The sequence below is a fragment of the Falco cherrug genome, chromosome 1 (assembly GCF_023634085.1).
Source record: "Falco cherrug isolate bFalChe1 chromosome 1, bFalChe1.pri, whole genome shotgun sequence".
In the NCBI taxonomy this organism is placed as follows: Eukaryota; Metazoa; Chordata; class Aves; order Falconiformes; family Falconidae; genus Falco; species Falco cherrug.
The window spans coordinates 5,783,580-5,802,544 of NC_073697.1; the positions used below are offsets into that span (position 1 = coordinate 5,783,580).

Here is an 18,965-nt window from a genome sequence, read left to right on the forward strand (position 1 = left end):
TTTCTGGGTACTGGGGAAGAAATACTCAAGTGTTTCATTGCTGTCCACGTGCCCCCTTTTTGCCTTCCCCTCCAGCCCCCCCTGCAGTGTCGTGTTTGAACATCACCTGTTACATTGTTCAGTGGTGGCTGACCAAGGGATCCTTTAGTCAGGCACTCGGCTGATCTGACGGGTCTTTGCTGCTAAAAGGGATGGCGTCTCCTCTCGCCCGCCTTCCTCCTCTCAGCTCGGCTGTAGTTGGCCCCAGCTCTAGCACCGAGTTCAGCGAAGGGACAGGTGGTTGGCTGGACTGGCAGGAAAGCGTTTGCTCTCTCTCTCCCCTTCCACTGTGTTAGCTCCTGATCCATTTCATGTATTGAAGCAGCTCACCGAGATATCAAGAAAAGTGCCGGAGCTGGTGCGAGGGAGGTAGTAGGAGTGTGCAGCTGGGAGCGTGGGATGGAGGGACAGGAGCAGCCCCTTCCCAGTGGCAGCGACTGCTTTGGTTGTCACTGCCAGTCTTGTGGTACCACGTGTTGAACCATCTCGTCCGTGAAGATACAGGGCAGGATACAGCGTCCTCCTTGATGGATGACTTGAAGAGGATAAACAGATGGAGTCCATGCGGTTTGTTCTAACACAAAACGTAACGTAGGTGGCTAATTTTAGGGTGATATTACAGTGACTGTTAATACAGTCCCACAACTCTGGGAAGACCCAATGGTGAGACTGAGGTTTCTGGATGTGGAGAACCACACCTGTAGAGTAGTTTTGTGCAGTACTCCCCTAGCTCCTGTTGACACCTGTGCCACCCCTGTGATGGGTGCACAAATGGGAGCATTTTTTACTGTGGAGAAGCAGCGGGTGAGGACCGTGTAGAGGATGTGCAGGGGGAGGCTGTCATCTCTGTTTAGAAGACACCTACGGTATCTTGCTGCATGGACTTGTTAGGCTGAGCAGTTTCTGGGAAGTAGTACGTGGATTCAGTTCGTTGGGTTCCTCCAACTGTGCCTCTGGCCGTGCCTCTGAATATGTAAATATGAAGGATTTGTTTTGTGGTTTTACAGATGTTTGCAGAGTCACTGTGGATGTTTTACTGACAGTAATGTAGTTCATTCAGGAAAACTGAGGAAAAAGACCGGCAATGCTTGTGTCCTTAGAAATGCAGGAATTCCTCAGAGCCGAAGAGGTCTTCAGAACTGTCCCATGTTGCTGGTTTTAATTTATTTCAGCCTCAGCTTCCCCCTGGCTTTTTCCTGCTTCAAGAAGCAGTGTCTCCCAGTGTCGAACTGCCTGCGCTTGAGCTGGTACCCGTGATTGTAAGGTGTTACTGGTTGATATGGCAGAGCAGAGCAGCAAGGTGTCTCAAAATAAGGGTGAATTTCAGTGATCAAGCTCTAGTAATGTGGATCAGTATTGTCTATGTGATACTGCATCAGGGGAAGATGCTGGCAGGAGTGAGAGACGTGTGGCCTGTGTGCTTGTTCCATCAGGTGAGACAGTGCCATGGGTGCTGGTTGCCGTGGTGTACTTTGGGAGCGTGTTCTTGCGGCTAAGTCTGGAGCAACCAGTAAAGAGATTTAAATGCATATAGTGAGTACTGGTAATGGTATGGCTGAAGCAGCAGGGAGCCGAGTCTGTTCTTCCAAGCTGCAGATTCGGAGGTCCGTTCTTTGTTGTCGGGAAAGTGCTCGAGTCCCTTTCTTAGTGTGGGGCAAGAGTATTCAGGACAAGCAGTGGGGTTTTATTGGGAGGGCTGGAAGCTGGGGAAGTGCCTACAGCCTGATCCCTCCCTCTGTGGTCCCGCAGACCCAAGCTCTTAGCTCCCCTGTACGTGCTGGGTCCCATGGTGTGTTGTGTCTGCTGCCTCAGAGGGATCAGTGGGCTGTAAAAGTGAAGAGTGTTACCCAGATACTTGAAGGAAAGGCTAAAAATGCGCTGTGTGTTTTATTTTTCAGTGTTAGGGCGTTTGGTTTCTTACAAAGAAGAACTCGTTATACTCAAGCCAGGCTGCATTTCCAAAGCAAATCAGAGCTTTGTGGTGAAGGCTGATTCACTGCTATTCTGGGTCAGCAGTGATGGACAGCTGTTGTCCTTCCTTGCAGCTCCCCTGTGGATGCATTATTGAACTGTCAGCGCGGGGTGGTTACACAGCGTGATGGAAGGGGATAAAATAGGTGGAGGATGAAGTCAGTCTCCGGGCTTAATGTTGTCTTTGCATTGTCTTTGTAGTAAACGAGGTGAGCAAGCACCAGTGACAGAACTACTGTGTGCGCGTCTGTAGGGATTTTCATCAGGGTTCTTCTGTTGACTTTTTGCAAAAATACTCATTAAAGACTCAGTGATTAATTCAGTTTCATCGGTATTGGAGGTGGGGGAAATGCAAACCGCCATGGTGACTGTCTTAGCCTTTTGGCCAGGTTAAGAGCAATAGCTCTGTAAAGGGCAATGTAATTCACAGGAACTCTTCCTTGTCAGGTTGTAATTTCTTCCTACTCCCATCTGCTGTGCCATCTCCCTGGCACCCTGGGTGCCTGACACAGTTCCTCTTTCATCACTGTGCTTCAGACTTTCTTGAAATCCAATTTGCTGATTCTTCTTGGCATTTCTAAAATCCAGCTTTTCCTTTCCAGCTGCGACACTGAAGCTTATTAAGCCTGTGGACTGGCAATTTCTCACCATTGCTCTGGCAGCCTTTTCTATCCATCTCGGTGAATCTGTTACTGATCTGCCACCAGTTACAGCCCTAAAATACTGTGTGCTGCTTATATATATATTTATATAGTTGTGTGAGTTTTATGTGAAGAGGGAGCACTAAAAATACCTTTTAGAAATGATATATTTTACCTTCTCTGTCTTCTGAAGTGACCTTCTTGGGGTTGTCTCAGGTTCTCCCTGGTTTTATGTATGTTTATTTTGCTGCAAGTGAAAACCAGCTTGTAGCTACAAAGAGATTAGCGAACGCACGGTAAAGGTAGGGAGCTGAAATTCTGCAAGTTCCGTCTGCATCTTCTGATACCAGCCAGTGGCATCGTTGTGCTGGCTGAACGGTTGCACCAGCTTTGTTCTGAAGGTGAACAACTGAAAGTGGTTATTCTGTGATTTACTTTAATGAATACTATATGAAGTGAAAGCGGTTGAAAGAAACGTGATGGATTACCTTACCTTTGTTTAGAAAAGGGAAAAGTCCGAAACCCCCTGTGTGAACATGCATTGATTGTTTTGATAAGGAAACCCTGAACACTGTTCTAAATCAGGAATGTGGAATAAAGGTGGTGTTAACCTGGAGACTAGGCTTTCTTACCTGTACCCAGTAATGAACAAAGTGCTGCCCTGGTAAATTTAGTATTTTCTGTATGGTTTTGCCCCCTTGACTTTAAATGATACAGTCAGCTCATATGCAGTGACAAGGCGACTGCAAACAGTGTGGCAGCCGGGTATATAGGAGAAATTTATATGCTTCTGGCACTTGAAATCCTTGTGTAATGCCAAGCACTCACTGTTTACTTTATGCGGCAGCACAAAATACCCACCTCGTGTTTTGTAAGCAGAATACAGAAACACTAGTGCTTTTAACTTTTAAAGACGGTGATGAAGTTTGATCAACCAGTTCATGCAAGTAGTGTGAAAAGGAGAGAAGTACTTGTGTGTGTTTTACACGTGAACACATAAGCAAGGAGCACGAAGCCACCAGACTGTTGCCAGAAACGTATGTCACATAATTCTGAAACTGTTCTTCAGCAGGATGACTTTCTTGTCCTTTATATGAAATTTATAGGGAACATTTGAGGATGCTATGTGTTTGGTAATCAGTGTTTCCTGGGGAAGATTCCCAGTGTGATAGGTATATGTTAGATGGAGTTGAATATTTGTAGGAATTGAGGTTAAGATATAAATGAAAATAGATGGAGAACCTCAATAGGGAATTTTCATTGTATTTGTACTACTTGAAAAGATGAAACATCTTAGAATCTGTGACTGTCCATGTTAATGTGGTAGACCAGGTTAGCGGGTTGGTATTTAAATGGTTACACAAGTTGTTATTCCAATTAAAGCCTTGGATTTACTCTGAAGTGTAACCGGAACTTTCTGAAGTGTTCCTATTTGAGAAGTGATTATTTTTGTTGTGGTGGATGTTTACATTTGAAAGACCTTAGGTCTGTCTGCGAGTGGTTTTATGCCTCTGGCTGGCAAAAAGGAAAAAGATACACTTCCAATGTTGTCATGCAAAAGCAAAGAAATGTGCCTTTGTACAGGAGTGTGACTCACTGTTTCTCAGCGTGACACTTCATTTGCTTCATAGTTTTTGTTGCTGTTCGGTGGTTTTTGTTTATTAAAAGACCACCTCTTCTGCTAAGGTTCACTTGCTCTATGTTGTATCTGCTTCTCCTTTCTCCTCTGCGCATGTGTTCGGGTTTCAGGCAGCGTGTACTTCAGCAGCTCTGGCGACGGCAAAGGGTTGGGTTTGTGTTTGTATCCCCAGGGCTGGGGGTGCCTTGTACATCAACGTAAAGCATACCAGCGGAAGATGTTAATATGCCTAATCAGTCTTTGAGAAAGAGACATCAAAAAGTGTCAGACACTAGATGTGGGGGAAGGAGAGAGCAGAAGGTATTTCTGATTCCTGGAGATAAGCTACGGTAGGCATCACCAGCTCACGGGCAGGGGTTGGATCTGACCCAGCGGGCAGCTTTGGCTCTGGAAATGCCAGAGTGGGGGTTTTAGTCTCTGCTTGTGTGTGTACATGCGTGTGTATCTGATGAACCAGCCCTTGGGTTTGGGAGGGTTTATTATGTTAGGTGTGGATTAAACACGCCCAACTCTTGTGTCTTGGTTGGACACCTGGCTGGGAATAGACGTTGCCTCCGAGCATGAAGGAATCTGCCAACTTCAGCCACAGAGCATGCAGGAGTGGGAATTAGGCCACAGGGTGTTGAGTTTAGCAAAGCATTGTTGAATCTTATGCTCCCCCCCCCCCCCCTTTTTTTTTTTGGTGACCTTTTTTGCATTTATGAAGCTTATTCCCTGCAGAGGCGATCCACCTTTGTGGCAGTGAGACTGCAAAAGTAGTTGCGCCCGTGGGCTTTTCTGTGGGCACGGAGGTGCGGGAGGACAAGTGATGGGGAGCTGGCGCAAGAGCTTCGCCACAGTGTCATTCAGGGGCCTCACGGAAGGATTTTCCTTACAGGGCCCCTGCAAATATGTTGGAGATGGGCCCTGAGCCTTTGGCTGGGATTTAGCTTTTCCACAGCAGAGACCGGAGTAAAGCTAGTCATTGATCCAGAGACGTGCAGCCCGGGATTTTTCAGGGGGTACATAAACTCTCCCTTCTTGTAAACAGAGTGAGAGGTATTTTGCTGATTATTTTTTTTAGTTCAAATAGAGCGGCTGTATGTTAGTGAAAATGGAGGTTGAAATAGTATGAGATTCCTCCTCTCTTTCCCAGGTCTGTTAGTTGCGGTGACTGGGTAAGGTACGTGTTTGCTGTAAAGAAGTTCACAAACTCCAAAAGATCTCTTGCAGCACTGGCCGATCAACACGTTTGGGCACAGAGTCCTCTTGGTAAAATGTATTTCGCATGACATTCTTGCAGTGTTAAACAGTGATGTTAACTGTTTAACATCATTAACATTAAACAACAAGATGAAGTGAAAAAGGTCTTCTCTTCCCTGCTGTTTTAAGAAGGGGGGTGGGATGGGGTAATGATGCTGGCATCTCGTCTTGGGGTATTCAAGGTCCTGCAGGGAAAGGCGGAGGTAATGGATATCCAGGTTGTGTGGTCCTGCCTTGGGAGCCGCCTTTTGGTGTGGTGGGAAAGCGCTGCAGAGCATGAAGGCAGCTGCTGCATGTGTCCCTGTGCGTGGGGCACCGCGGCTGTGTCTCACGGCAGCCAGAGGTGTGACCGCAGGACACGTCGCTGAACCCTTGTGAGCTCTCATTTAGCTTGCATGTGCATTTGGCGGTAGCGAAAATGTGGCCGTGGGGTTTTTACTGTGAAGTGATGGAGACCCTTGGGCAGGAGGCTGGACTAGATGGGGTCCTTCTGCCCTGAATTTTGGGTGACTCCGAGTCTGAGGCTGGGTGGGTACTCACGGTTTTAGTCAGTGTTCAAGTCTGTCTGTAGGGATCTTTACTAAGTAGATTATAGTGGAAGTATAGCTTAGGCTTTAATTGCATTTTTATTTGCTGTGTAAGTGTAGCCAAAGCCAGCAGCTCATGATTGGTTTTTACTTCACGGTTTCTCTGATGTACCATGGTTTCCCATTTTCTTGTGGAGGAGTAGGAAAATGGGGATTTTACGAATACGTTTGGCTAATGCGTCTCGAATTCCACCTATTTAAGGTGCCTCATGCTCCAATACAGCACCCTCATGTGCAGCACACTTGTCCTGCCCCGACTTCACTGCTGCTTGCTCTTTGCATCTCCATCTTTTTTTTTTTTCCCCCCCCTAATGTGTTTCTGTCCCTTTCTTTCCCCACTGTGACCTTTGCTTTCCCTCTTCCCGAGTGATACCATGGCGTACTCCTGCTCCAGAACATCGTAGCCAACGCAGCTGCTATGAGTAAAACAACAGCACGTGGCCACGCTGGTCGCCCAGGCAAAGGTTTGGGATGCCCGAGGCTGGTGACACGGCTCCTCGGCAGCTGCCAGCGCATCTCTGACCGGGGGTGTGTGAGAAAGGTAGTACAAGCTCAGCAGGGAGTGACTTCCAAAATGTGCAGCGCTCTTTTTCTGAAGTATTCAATTGCTAGGTTTTGCCAAGATCTTCTAAATAAACCAATTTGGAGGGAGATTTTTGGCTGAACCTTTTACGGTACAGGGCAATGAAACCATTTGGGACCATTTAAGTTAGTGCAGTATTATTTGGTCTGGGCTATTAAAAAGCTTTGCTGGGTGGGGAGAACTGTACATGTAAATTGTACATCTAATTTTTGAGATCTAGAGCTCAAGGCAATGAAAGAACTTTCAGAAAATGTACACGTTTTCTGTACTCTCTGTGTTTCCTAGCATCTTTTCTGTCTGTCTTGTGCTACTCGTCCACAGAATTCTTTTCTCCACTAGTGTATGCAAAACTACATTGGAAGTACTTTTTTGAGCTCTTTAAGAAAAGATGGGGAAGATCCAGTTCGTAACAGAAGTCTGAAACTTTGCCAACCACAATGCTATTAAACACCACTTTTCAGCTTCCATATTCTTAGAAAAGTCTCTCCAGATTGTGAAATAAAAGCCCATTTGTAACTCTCTGAGATTTGCTGGCTAGTTTAACCTGCAACTTGTAGATCTGTCCTGACCTTGTACCCTGTGAAAGAGGGATAGTCACGTGTGTGTGTGTAACTGGTGTTACATCGGCAATCCGCTGACACCAGTGCATGCAGAAACCTGCGCCTGCAGAGCCAGGCTGGCTGCAGGGGAGGACCACCTCAGGGCAGTCAGTGTTTTGCCAGCATTTAACATGTCACAGGATCAGGATCTGATCTAAAAAAAAAAAAAAAACCAAACAACAAAAACCCCAAAACTAAACCCCCAAAACTGTTGAACCTGTTTAATGTAGATATCAGGGAGTGGATTTGAAGAGGTTTGATCTTCTATAAATTGCCTTACAACAAAAAGGAGAATGACTTAAAAGTCATTTTGCCTTTCAGATGCTGGTAGGAATCTGTCTAACTTGAGCGTCACTGTTGGAAGGAGCGTGCCTGCACGTTCCCAGCGTTAATGGAAAGGAAGCTGGCACACACCCCCACCCCAGTTTTAACTTGTATGATCATCTGTGTGTATGTACAGACGAGCTGTATTTGACTGGGAGAGGTTGTGTGTACTGGGAGGTGGGGAAAGCTCACCGCTAGGCATTTTGGTGCACGTTGCAGTGTGGTTCAGCATCCTTTAATGCCACAAACTTTACTGGTTTCAGTGGAAATTTATGTTGGGCTGTAGCTCGTATTGTTCTTCAGCCAAAACATTTGTGAAGACGTGTTGTTGACAGCTGCTGTATATTGTAAAGAAAAAAATGTCCCCCCTCTCCTTTTTTTTATACTACTGGAAGGCATAGTAGGTTCACTCAAACTACATCCAAAGTGATGTACTTTTCTCCTAGTAAATGTGGCTGTTTGGATAATCTGCCATATAGATGTAGGTAGTATTATAAGTGAGAAGACATATAACTGTAAAATAAAATAAAATCTGGAAATTCTGAGTGTTAGATTACCCTTACTGCTTTAGGAGGCTCTATATGCATGGATGTGTGTGTGTGTGTATATGTATATATATAATACGAACAGTCTTTAATGAGGGCTCTAGCAATGTTAGACAGCTGGGTGCTGAGTTTGGACTCCTTTGGGATGTTATGTCAAAAATGAACATAGTCAAAAATTTGGCAGCGTTTAGTCTTCCTTTATTTTGACTCTGCTGTGGTTTTGCTGACCTTGCTGTTGAAAACCGTTGACAGACCACTGACGTTCTGTTTCGACTGTTGCGTTGAGATGCAGAGGTTGCCATGGATGCTGGTGGAAGAGCTGGCCTTCAGCAAGCGCTCAGCTTGGCTGCTGTAAGATGCAGAATTCCCATGTTCTGGAAATGGTATGCACCACCCTCAGCAGCTGGAGACGGGATTTGGGTGCAGTCTGCCTGTGGAAAGCGTTTTGTAGTTCAAGAGGATGATAAACAGCTTGTGAGATTTTTATTATTTTTTTTTTTTTGGTATGGGAATCCTTTTGCAAAACGTAAGGAGAAACTCCTAACAGAATGACACAAAAAAAAAAAAAAAAAAAAGTATTTCTGGAACCATAATTAAAACTCTCTAATTTGTACATTTGCATGCTTTTCCTGTGCTGAATGTTTGAACGTTTTAAGTGTTATCATCCTCCCCGAGGTGCTGCGGCGTGGGTGAGTTAACTGAGGAAGGGCCATGGCACAGCTCAGGGTACTTTACTCCCGTGTTTATTATGGCACAGAGGAATTGGAAAATGTGGTTCCAAGGGGAAGAGTGTGACGGGATCTCCTGATGTGACAGGCAGGGTGAGCAAGGAGAGGTTTGCTCATCGGGTATTGTTAGGATATTGCATATCTTTTCCCTACAATTGGAACATCTATAGGCATTTCTTGCTTTTGAGCCTGGTAGCTTTCAGTTACCTCCTGATTAAAAATTTGTTTAATGCCTTCTGTCTTGCAGCCTATAAACACCTATTGATTAATTTAATTTTGGTTTGAGAATTTTGTCTTTATGTGGCTTGCTCTCTTTCCTTCTTATGACGGCACATCTGGTTTTGTGCTTTTAATGGCACAGCTTGTCAGGTGGGGGGGCAGTGGCGTCTCCTGAGCTTGGTACTTTTCTTCTGAGAAAATTTTCACTGCGGTAGTACGGACCGTGTTGTTACATCCATAAACTGCATTCTGTTAACTGATCCATTTGTTCAGGTAACAGCCTAGGGATTGTGCTGAAATGGCTCGAAGGAGAGATTTATTTAGGATGCTTCTCTAATTTTGTCTTACAGTATTAGAAGTTTGTGTTGGAGGAAGGTTTTAAATCCATCTCCTGAATTAAGAGTTCAGTGCCTTAGCTTGATTCCATTCATGTTTTCCAAGCCGTTTTGTGTCTTCCCAAATATACAACTTTATCCTTCTTCCTCAGAGTTTCTACCCTGGCATGAAATTAAATTTTCTATGTCTTGCACTTCATTTCTTCTTACAGGGCAGGAGAAAGGAAGATGATCGTACTGCCTCTTATTATGAAGAGTTACGAAAGAAAGTCTTAGTAGTAATATTAAGTTTACTGAGTCCTTTTTAGTTGTCTGTGCATAAATATAAAATGTAGCTTATAATTGGGATAGGGTGGGGTTTTTTTATTTCGTAAATTTGTGATAACTTAGCCTCAGTCCTCAAGATGTTTGCTCAGCGTGCCGAGTTCTCTGCCATCACAAAACCAACAAGGATCGACCATAGCCTTGCACTTGGCATTCATGATAAATTAAAGGACATGCTGTGAGTGTGAACAGCAAACAACTTACTGCCGTGCTTGCTGGAGGGGGGCCCTCCCAAAGGACCACTGCAGGAACCGGCAAAATGTGCCAGTTTAGCTCTCGGTTTGTTAATGAGCTCTTTTACAACAGTCTGTGCTGCTCTTTTGGATTACAGACTTGTTAATTGGTTTACTTCCATGGGTCTGGTTTTGAGGATCAAGTATGCTGAGAACAAGTGTTAAGAATAGATCTGAGATGATGGCCCGTGTCTGAACTATTGCTGTTGGTGACCTAAAGACTGCAAAAGGTACGGATTGGTGGTGTCACGTGTTAGGTTTATGACCGATTGTATCAAGCTGCATTGAGCTAAACCTAAAATTGGTGCTCCTGATGATAATTGTGTGGTCAAAACATGTTTCATTAGTAGAGCTGTGTTGTATCTTGGCATCTCCAGATCCACGGAACACTGTGGCAAATACTTACCTTGCATTAATAAAGCCATAAAATAATGCTGAAACCTGAAAAACTTAAAGTACTATTCTGGCTCTGTTTATTCACGTGTTTTTTGAGTTGGAGGGGAAAAATCCAGTGAAGCCTACCATGCTTTTTGAGCGTTCAGTATTGCAGCACTTCCCAAACACTGCAGGAATTTTAATTTTTTTTTCTTTTAAAAGAGCAACACTTTTCACAAGCTTCTCCAAACTATATGAATATTTTCACAGGCCGTAAAAACATTTCTTAAAAGTTTGTTTTTACAGAATCTGAACTTCTGGCCCAGTATGATGATGTAGGAGTTGGTGTGCTTTTTTTGTCAAGAGAAAGTCACAAAGCATAGTAAGTCCATCCTGCAGTAATTAATACTCATTTTCAGATATTTCACGCATCTGTTTCTTGTTAAGCGTGCGGTGAGAGCTGTATGCTTGGGCACATCTCAAAAGTCCATTTCCCTTGGTCCCTGCCCAGCGCGCTTCTCCACATTCTTGCTTCCCCAGAGGGCAGGGAGTTGCACTGAAGGTTTTTGAAGTGGTTCACAAGTCTGATTTTGGCTCGGTAACCTGGGAGGGCTCTATTTTGCATACTTGATTCCAGGATGAAATTAAGCATTTTGTCTAACTTTTTAGGACTACAGAGGTTTCTGTATTCCTTGGAAGTCTGGAGTTATTAGTCAATTATAAGAAGTTTGTGTGTTCGTTTTGTTTTCTTTTCCTTTGTGCAAAATGGAAACAGACACGTAATTCATAATAAACCACTTTTATCTTCTGTAGAGTGCAGCAGTTGTATTAATACAGCTTCGGTTGTGTATACAAATTAGTGGATTTATGATCAACTCTTGATGTCTGTCTGTATCTAGGGACAAATCAAATGAAATAATTTGAATGCTTAAAAAAGGGTTTGCAGCAATTATCTTAAGGGTTTCACGTTCCTGGTATTCTTGTCATTGCCGTTTCCTAAGTCCTGTCTTGAGTTGCAGCAGAAATAAGCCAAGAAAATTTTCATTTGTTTTGCAAAAATCTCTTCTCCCCCACCAACAAAAAGCCAAATAAGGTGCAACCTCCCACTGAATCTCAAGAAATGCTCCCGCTCCAAAATTTACAACTTCAGGTGTTTATTCTGGTGGCTTAAAAGGTCAGGCTTTTTAAAACTGTGTCATTAAACAGAGAAAAACCTGTCTACTCCACAGAAGTGGGTGGGTGGACGAGGCTTATGTCTGAGCTGATGCCTACCAGCGTGGCCCACCGGACTCGCCGCTCGGCTGTAATACCAGTCTTATGTACAGAACCAGGTATGTGTTTCTTGTGAACCCTTCAAAGAAAGAAATCAGTAAATGCAAACTGATGCAAGTCCTCGGCTGAGTGCGTGGAGCACAGCTCTTGGTTCTTCTAGCTGGGCTTCTGTCATGGCCACATCTCTGTGTAGGGTGTTCAAATAGAAAATCTTTCTAACTAATTCCCAAACTAATTTCTGGGATGCAAACAGAAGGAAGGAGAAGTTCCAGTGTGGTTTGTATTTGGAAACGCCGATAGTTTTGTACCAGATGAGTCACATCCTTCATTTGGACACCTGTGGGATACATAACCGGTACTAGCTTGCAACATCCTGCCAGTTCCTTGTTCAGCTGCTGCGATTCTTTGGCAAAAGTTGTCTATGTCTTTATACATCCCAAGAAGGTGAGGAGCTGTTTCTCAGCTCTTCGTCAGTTTTGATGCCTGTGTTGCAATGATCTTGCTTCCTGTTAATGGAAGTATAGTTGCTCTGAAAAATACTTGTTCAGTGGAACTGAGGATGAAAGCACAGTATTGCACAGAAAAGTAACACTCATCTGGGCTTGCCTCTAATTGCTCTTCTTTCAGCGAGAGGGCTCGCAAACGTGGGTTTCACTGGAAATAATGACCATCCAGAACAGAGGAAAACCTAGGAATTTTGGGTTTCTTGTGTTCTACTGTTATTGAAGTGGTTGTGTGTGTGTTTAGCAGGAATCGAGTTGAACTGAACTGTCTGCAAGCTGGCTCGATGCGATGTGTTTCCTGCGAAGGGGAGGAGGAAGGACCACACGTCAAGCTGCAGCCAGTCCAGAGAGCTCGTATGAGTTGCTGTATTGGCCTTTCCCCCTTTTTTTAGTGATGTTTCAAATAATCCAAGTTAGGTTTTCAGAGGGAAATGTTCTAAACATGGTTGGAATAGAAAAGGATCTTCTGTGAGGCTTAGGACAAGGCGTGCTTCGCTTACTTTTCCTTCTCTTCTCTGGAAAAATGGCAGTTCCAACGCAGCGTTGAGATTTCTTTTGAGTCACAAATACCTAAATCACGTAGAAGGTATCTGGTGGACTTTTCTATGGTATGTGGTGTAGTTTCTCGTATCGTAGCGTTCCCCATCCTGTGTCACTAATGGTTGAAAACCCACTGGGATGCAGTGCCAGGGATGCTCCTGTTAGGCTCAGGCTGAGCTGCAGCCTGCAGGCAGCTTCTGGCTCTGCTGTTGTATCCGTTTAAAGGCTTGACTCACTGGTGGGTCTGAACGCAGTGGCGTGAACCATCAGGGAAGAAATAAGAAGGAAAAAAACAAACGGCTACTCGGGATTTAGGTGGAGGCCACTTTTGGCTTCTAATTGTAGCTTGAAACAAGGCGCAGACAAAGGGGAAGGCATTTGATTTGGCTAGAAAAATCCGTTTTGGCGTTGTGTTAATTCACAGGTAACAGCTAAAAGCTGCTGTGTATGACTTTACAGGTTTTCAAAAAATGATGGCTGTTCATTTTTTAAAATTTAAAAAAAATAATTGATTCAAGTAGTCCCACTTTTCACATTCCTAATTCATGTAACATCTCTTGCGTCATTGCTGTCCTCATCGACTGCCGCAGTTCTGTTTGTTTATTCTAAGCACTTGTTGGGTGTATGATGTAAACTAATTGATACTTTTCTGTTGGGAACTGCTAGAACATTGAGTGATATGGTCATAAATGGTTTTAATCATAGCCCAGACTCATACCTCACTGGAAAGCTAGCCGGGTACTGTTGCATTCAGTGTACGGTGTGGTTCTATAAACATTAAGAAATATCTCTGTAAGAAAATTGCCATGAAAATTTTCCATTTTCTATGAGCAGTTGACTGTACTGTAAGTAGCCCTTCGAGGAATTTTATGAGGTTTTAAGTTGCTTTTCTGTGAAATGAAGACAGAATAAATTGCGCTTGTTGTCACTAATTTGACAATAGCTACTTACTTTGTAATAAGCATTTTCTTTGATGAAAAATGGGATCAGAAAGTGAGAGGTTGAAAGTTCACTATCTTTCTCTGATAAGAATCATAAGCTTACGCTTTCTTTGGTTTTAGGTTTAGGTGGCTTCACTGTCAAGTGCTGATGGCTGTGAAAAATTACTTTTGTCTTTTTTGTTTGCAGTCAAACTGCAACTTCAAGCAGAAGAAAGAGGAGTGGTGTCAATCAAAGGTGTAAGTGCAAATCGCTTTCTGGCTATGAAGGAGGATGGCAGATTGCTGGCCTTGGTAAGCAGCGTTTTAAAAAATATTTATCTCTATGTGTATATCTGTATTGGTCAGTCCTCTCCTCATCCTGTATTGAGTAATCTCTCCTCCAGCAGGACTTACTCAACTTCTCTGTCTGTGATCTGTCAGGGAGAAATTAGCTCTGCACAACTGTTGTCAGTTTTGAACTATGAACTAGGAAGAGATGGGCATGTCTGCTCTTGCCTAGAAGCCACAAAATTTAACTGGAATGGCCTGTCTGAGAGAGAAAAATCACAGTGATCATGTGTAGAAGGAAATTGCAAGAGCAAATGAAAAATGAAATTTTTCCCTTACCCCCCCCCCCCCCCAAGTAATTTTTTCTGCTTTCACTTAAGTTTATGTAAAGGATTGTAAAGACCATTTTGAAGTAGAAAGTAAAGCCAGTTTTTTAAAATGTTGACTTTTTGATAGGAATCTGTATATATTGTTTTCTCACTTTCCTCTTTGTAGAGAAGCAATGTTTTGTTGGTCATGTGTATTTCCAACCTAGAAAACTGGCAAGAAAAACATTTTAGAAAATGTGATGATAAAAAAAGAAGAGGCTTATAAATGTAAATTAAGCTAGTCTCTAAAGAGACTAGTTTTAAACTGTGCATTTTATTGATATCAGCTTAATTTTTAACCGTGTTTTAAAGCCAGGCTCTGAAAGTTAGTAAGGTCTCCTAGAGCTAGATGCTAAATTTTTCTTTAAGAGCTGCAGTTACATTAATTTTGCTTATGAGACATAGATGCTGTAAATCCCTTGTCCATATTAGTAACCTTCAGTGCAGACAAACGTCCAGCACGTGTGAAGCACCATTGCAGGGCATCCTACTAGAATTTCAGTTTGAAATAACCCCCGATGCTTTGCTATCTTGCACACAGCCCTCTTCAGCTTCTGTGCACGTCCCTACCCAGAAGAGGTGTTAGCAATAAAGCGCGTCCCTAATCCCAGCCGAACTGCAGCTAACGAAAGACCTGTGCCAGGGGCTGCAGAAACTACTTCAGATTCCCCTCGCTTCAGCCTCTGCCTGAGTGAAATTAGGCTGAACATGAACAAAACACTCCAGCAGTTTTACATGAGCAGGGACCCTCTGTGTGCTCCTCAGTACCGCACGTCCCTGGCTCCAGGAAACCCATTTTGTTTATGCCTGTAAATACAGTTAAAGAACCTGTTTCAAGTTACAGCATTATGTACTCGGGTATTGTGTGACAGCTCAGTTGAAGAAAATGTGAGGAGTAGTCCACTGTGCTATTCTTGAATTAAGGATAATTGGGAATTTCCTGTGGTGCTGGTGTGGTGGCGTTTGGCTTCCCGTTCAAATTGCCCTCCTTAGCCTGAGCGACAGTGAGTGGTGAAAATAGGGTGTTTAGCACCGTTTGTAAAATTAAAAACACCTGGGTGTATTTATATTCGGGGTTTCCAACCTACTGTTGCATGCTGGGTTTTGGATGTAGAGCTCTGTTCCCTTGCAGCCCTACGCAGCAGTTTTATCTGCTTGGCTCTTGTAAGGCGATGTGCTTGGAAAGTATCTGCCGTTGGCTTGGAATTGCTCTCTCAAAAGCTGGTACCGTTGGGTCACTTCATGCTTCTCACTCGAGCTTGTAAAACATTTGCTTTTGTTTTGCTTTGTTTCTAGACATGGGTATTACTTGAATCGTGTTTACTGCGAACCTACTTCCTACAGCTCTTAATTTTTGCTCTTCGTAGGTGAAGATTCTCTGCTCTTCTTAAAATTTTGTTCTTCAACTAGCCTAGTGAATACTTCTGCAATTTCATGATCATTTTCTGCAGCACAGGCAAATGTTTTTTTTCCGTGAGGATTTCTGTACTGTAACTCCAACAATTTATGGCCAGTTGTGCCTTTACTCTTTTTCTGCCTATAAACACATTTGTGAGACTGTTCCTAATTGCCAGCATTTCTCTTTCAGTTTGAGCAGTGTTGTGTTTCAGTGAGAGCTTTGAAAGAGCATAAGCTGGAAATCTTTGCGGTGAAGTGATCTCGTTAGTGCACACAAATTCCTATCTGCTGAAACCTTTGGCTATTTCTTTTAAAACATTAATTTCTAAACACCTATTTAGGTCCCTAATCCACTAGCCAGTCAAGTACCATGCTGTCCTTTTCAACATCTGTTTTATTTCTCCTTTTTTATTATTTCTCGGTGTCAAGGATCAATTTGTGTAGTGTCCTTGTTCTACAGTTACATCAACCTCTTCAAAAATACTTTCACAAATTATTACTCAGGCCTGGTTTTCATCTAGTTGGATGTTTTTCTAGTTACTTTGTTGACATGTAGGTCTGTGTTTTTGTTCTGAGGTGGGTTTTGCAAAATGATTTATTGAATAGACAGAATATCAGTGATTTGTGTGGTGGTGCAGTGGATTGCATTCTGGTCTGGAAAGCTGGATGATAACGTTTTTAATGTAGCAGTTTCATGCTCTCTGCTTACTCAGTTGTTGTGGGGGAGAGGTGGTACTTACTGGTTCAGTCGCTGGAGGAAATGGCTGGTTATTAATGCAGCTAGTCAAATCCTCCGCTTGGAACATGCTGTTTTAACTAAAAATATTTGTGCAGAAATTTATCTATTCTCTCAGATTTTTAACGGAGACATTGAAACGTGTCACTTCTGATATGGCTTATTTTGACTTTCCAGTTTCATTGAATGATAATAATGAAATCTTTTCACTTTATGGAATGAAATGTGTTTGATTATTTCATTTCATGAAGAAATTCCTCAAAATTTCCCATGATTGCACTTTTGACTACCTTTTCTATTTCACAAGAAATAATTTGTCATTTAAGGATACGACCTGTTCATTCCGTCTGTTGTTGTTCTGTGGTTTCGCTATGACCAGACAGGTTTTGCCAGACTTGGAAGGACTTGACTTGAAGGGAAATTCTTCTTTTTCGATGATATGGAATAGAATTGTGGTACAAGAATATTTGTGAGAGTATGTTCGATTCTTGGTAGTTAGAAAAGGCTAAACTAGATCACCACCTTTCTCAGGTCATACTCCACCTGCTGGGGGTTAACCTTCTGGTTTCAGTTTTGAGAATGAATGAACTCGAGGAATTTTAATTCCTAATCTGAGTCCAAAATGTCAAAACTAGCAGATTGGCATAATGTGATACTAAGACAGATGGAGTTTGCACTGAAAAATCAGTCGGTGGGTGGCGTTTGGCTGTGCAAATAAGGGAGGAAGAACTTTGTCGCGGGAAGCTGCTGCCTCTTTTGGTCAATTAATCTCTGCCCTGGGTGTGAATTACCTTGAGGGTTTTGTTGGTCGTTACAGTTTGGCTACTGTAAGCGGTGGCACACAGCAAACAACAGTACAAGCGTGGCTATGACGACATTGTTGAGTTCAAACTCCCACACTCAGCATTTTATTTAATCGCTCAGATTTCTGGGTGGATGTCTTGCTTGGCAGCAGGCAAGATAACTGACTGGTGGCAGGGCAGGCACCGAGTGGCACTTGCTCCCTGCCACCACCCCAGTGTTTTCCCTTCCTTTGTCATTTTTGTGAAGCGGCTGTAGAGTTCAGGTATTTCATGATGTGCTGTGAAAGCTTTCACTGCCAGGCCACCACTTCAAATGCAGCCTAGCCTGAAACGTATTTTACATTTTTTTTTTAAATGTAACCATGGATTTCCAGGGTTTTTCCAGGGGCTCAGGTTCATGACACGGTGGGTGGCATCCCAGTCCCGCTGGACAGCAGTCCAGCTTCCGAAATGTTGCCTTTGGCAGTTGTTAAGGAATACGTAGTTCATGAAGCCTGAACTGTCGTTTGTCACCTAAATGTTGGCTTTTATGTCAGAATATTTACGCTGGCAATGTACTGTAGGAAAGCACTGGTATCATGTACGCTTTGTGAAGAAATAAGGACCCGAGTGTCCAGAGTGAATTGCGTGGCACCTTTCAAAATACGTTTATGAGTGTTAGAAAAAACCAAACACTCAAACAAAACCCAAAAGCTCTTATCTTTTTATCTTTTTCTTTCATCACCCCTTTTTTGATTTTTTTTTTTTTTTAATCATATAAATTGCCTCAAAATCTGTTTGAGGCGCTTAATCTATGTAACTTTTTAAACCTGAGAGATAGGAGGAAGGCTAAACAAAAGTGATGCATTTCTTTGAGTTGCAATTCTGTTTACTTTGGATTTACTGCAAAGGAGAGGAGGTCGTGTGAATTTGTCTTTCATCCGTACATGGGGTCTTGTGGTGGCCACTTCAATTCACCACAGGCGCACTGGAAGCCATTTCCTTCCTAGTGGAGGTTGTAAAGGCTCAGTTCCCGCTGGTGTCAGGCATCTGATCTACCTTCCCAGCTCCACAGCCGTCCCCGATGGGGATCTCCTGGGAAGCGTGCGTAGAGGAAGCAGGTGCTGCAGCATTTGAGGTCCCTGCTCTGTCCAGTACCTCCCCAGTGCCTGTGGCACCCGCTGTCTCGGTGCTCCCAGAAGAGCTGCTGCTTCGGGTAGGAGGCAAAGGCGAGCTGTGAGCTGCCAGCAATGGTCTCTTTGCCAGAATTTCCAGCTTGTGCAATTGTACTGAACTTGCCTAAACTTTGTTCTTAAATGCTTCTTCATACAGTTTCTGTGGCCTCTTAACGGCTGCCGTAATCCATTTCAGGCTTGAGATGATTAATACATCTGTTTTCACACTGCTAGAACGAAAGGCATTGAAACATGATTTAGCTTGAGAGAGATTATTTAAAATAGAAGCCATATGGAAATTGTTGATTTGATTTCTGCTAGTTGAACTGTAAAAATATTGGTGAGTTATAGAAATGAGAAATTGCATATGGATTTTCTCTTACAAGTTCTTTTCCTTAGAAACCAAAATTCATGTCTGAAAATGGTTGAAACGGAGAAAAAAACCTTCTACTTGAAGACATATGTTTGGGGACAGACCGCTTTATTCCAGACTGCCTTTGAATGACTTAATTGCTTGTAGCTACAGAAGCTTGGCACGTACGAGTCATGAGTTATTCTTCTCTTGCATGTTTTCGTGCATACCGTATGAAGCCTAATTG

General features: G+C 43.2%; 1 protein-coding gene across 2 annotated transcripts in view; it reads left to right on the plus strand.

Moving 5' to 3' along the window:
• Positions 1–18,965, plus strand: part of FGF2 (fibroblast growth factor 2) — a 40,211-nt gene that overhangs the window by 14,092 nt on the left and 7,154 nt on the right. For both annotated transcript variants that reach the window (XM_055700740.1, XM_055700741.1), the window contains one exon: positions 13,828–13,931. In XM_055700740.1, the coding sequence (XP_055556715.1) occupies positions 13,828–13,931 (104 nt within the window). The remainder of the gene's footprint in view (positions 1–13,827; positions 13,932–18,965) is intronic.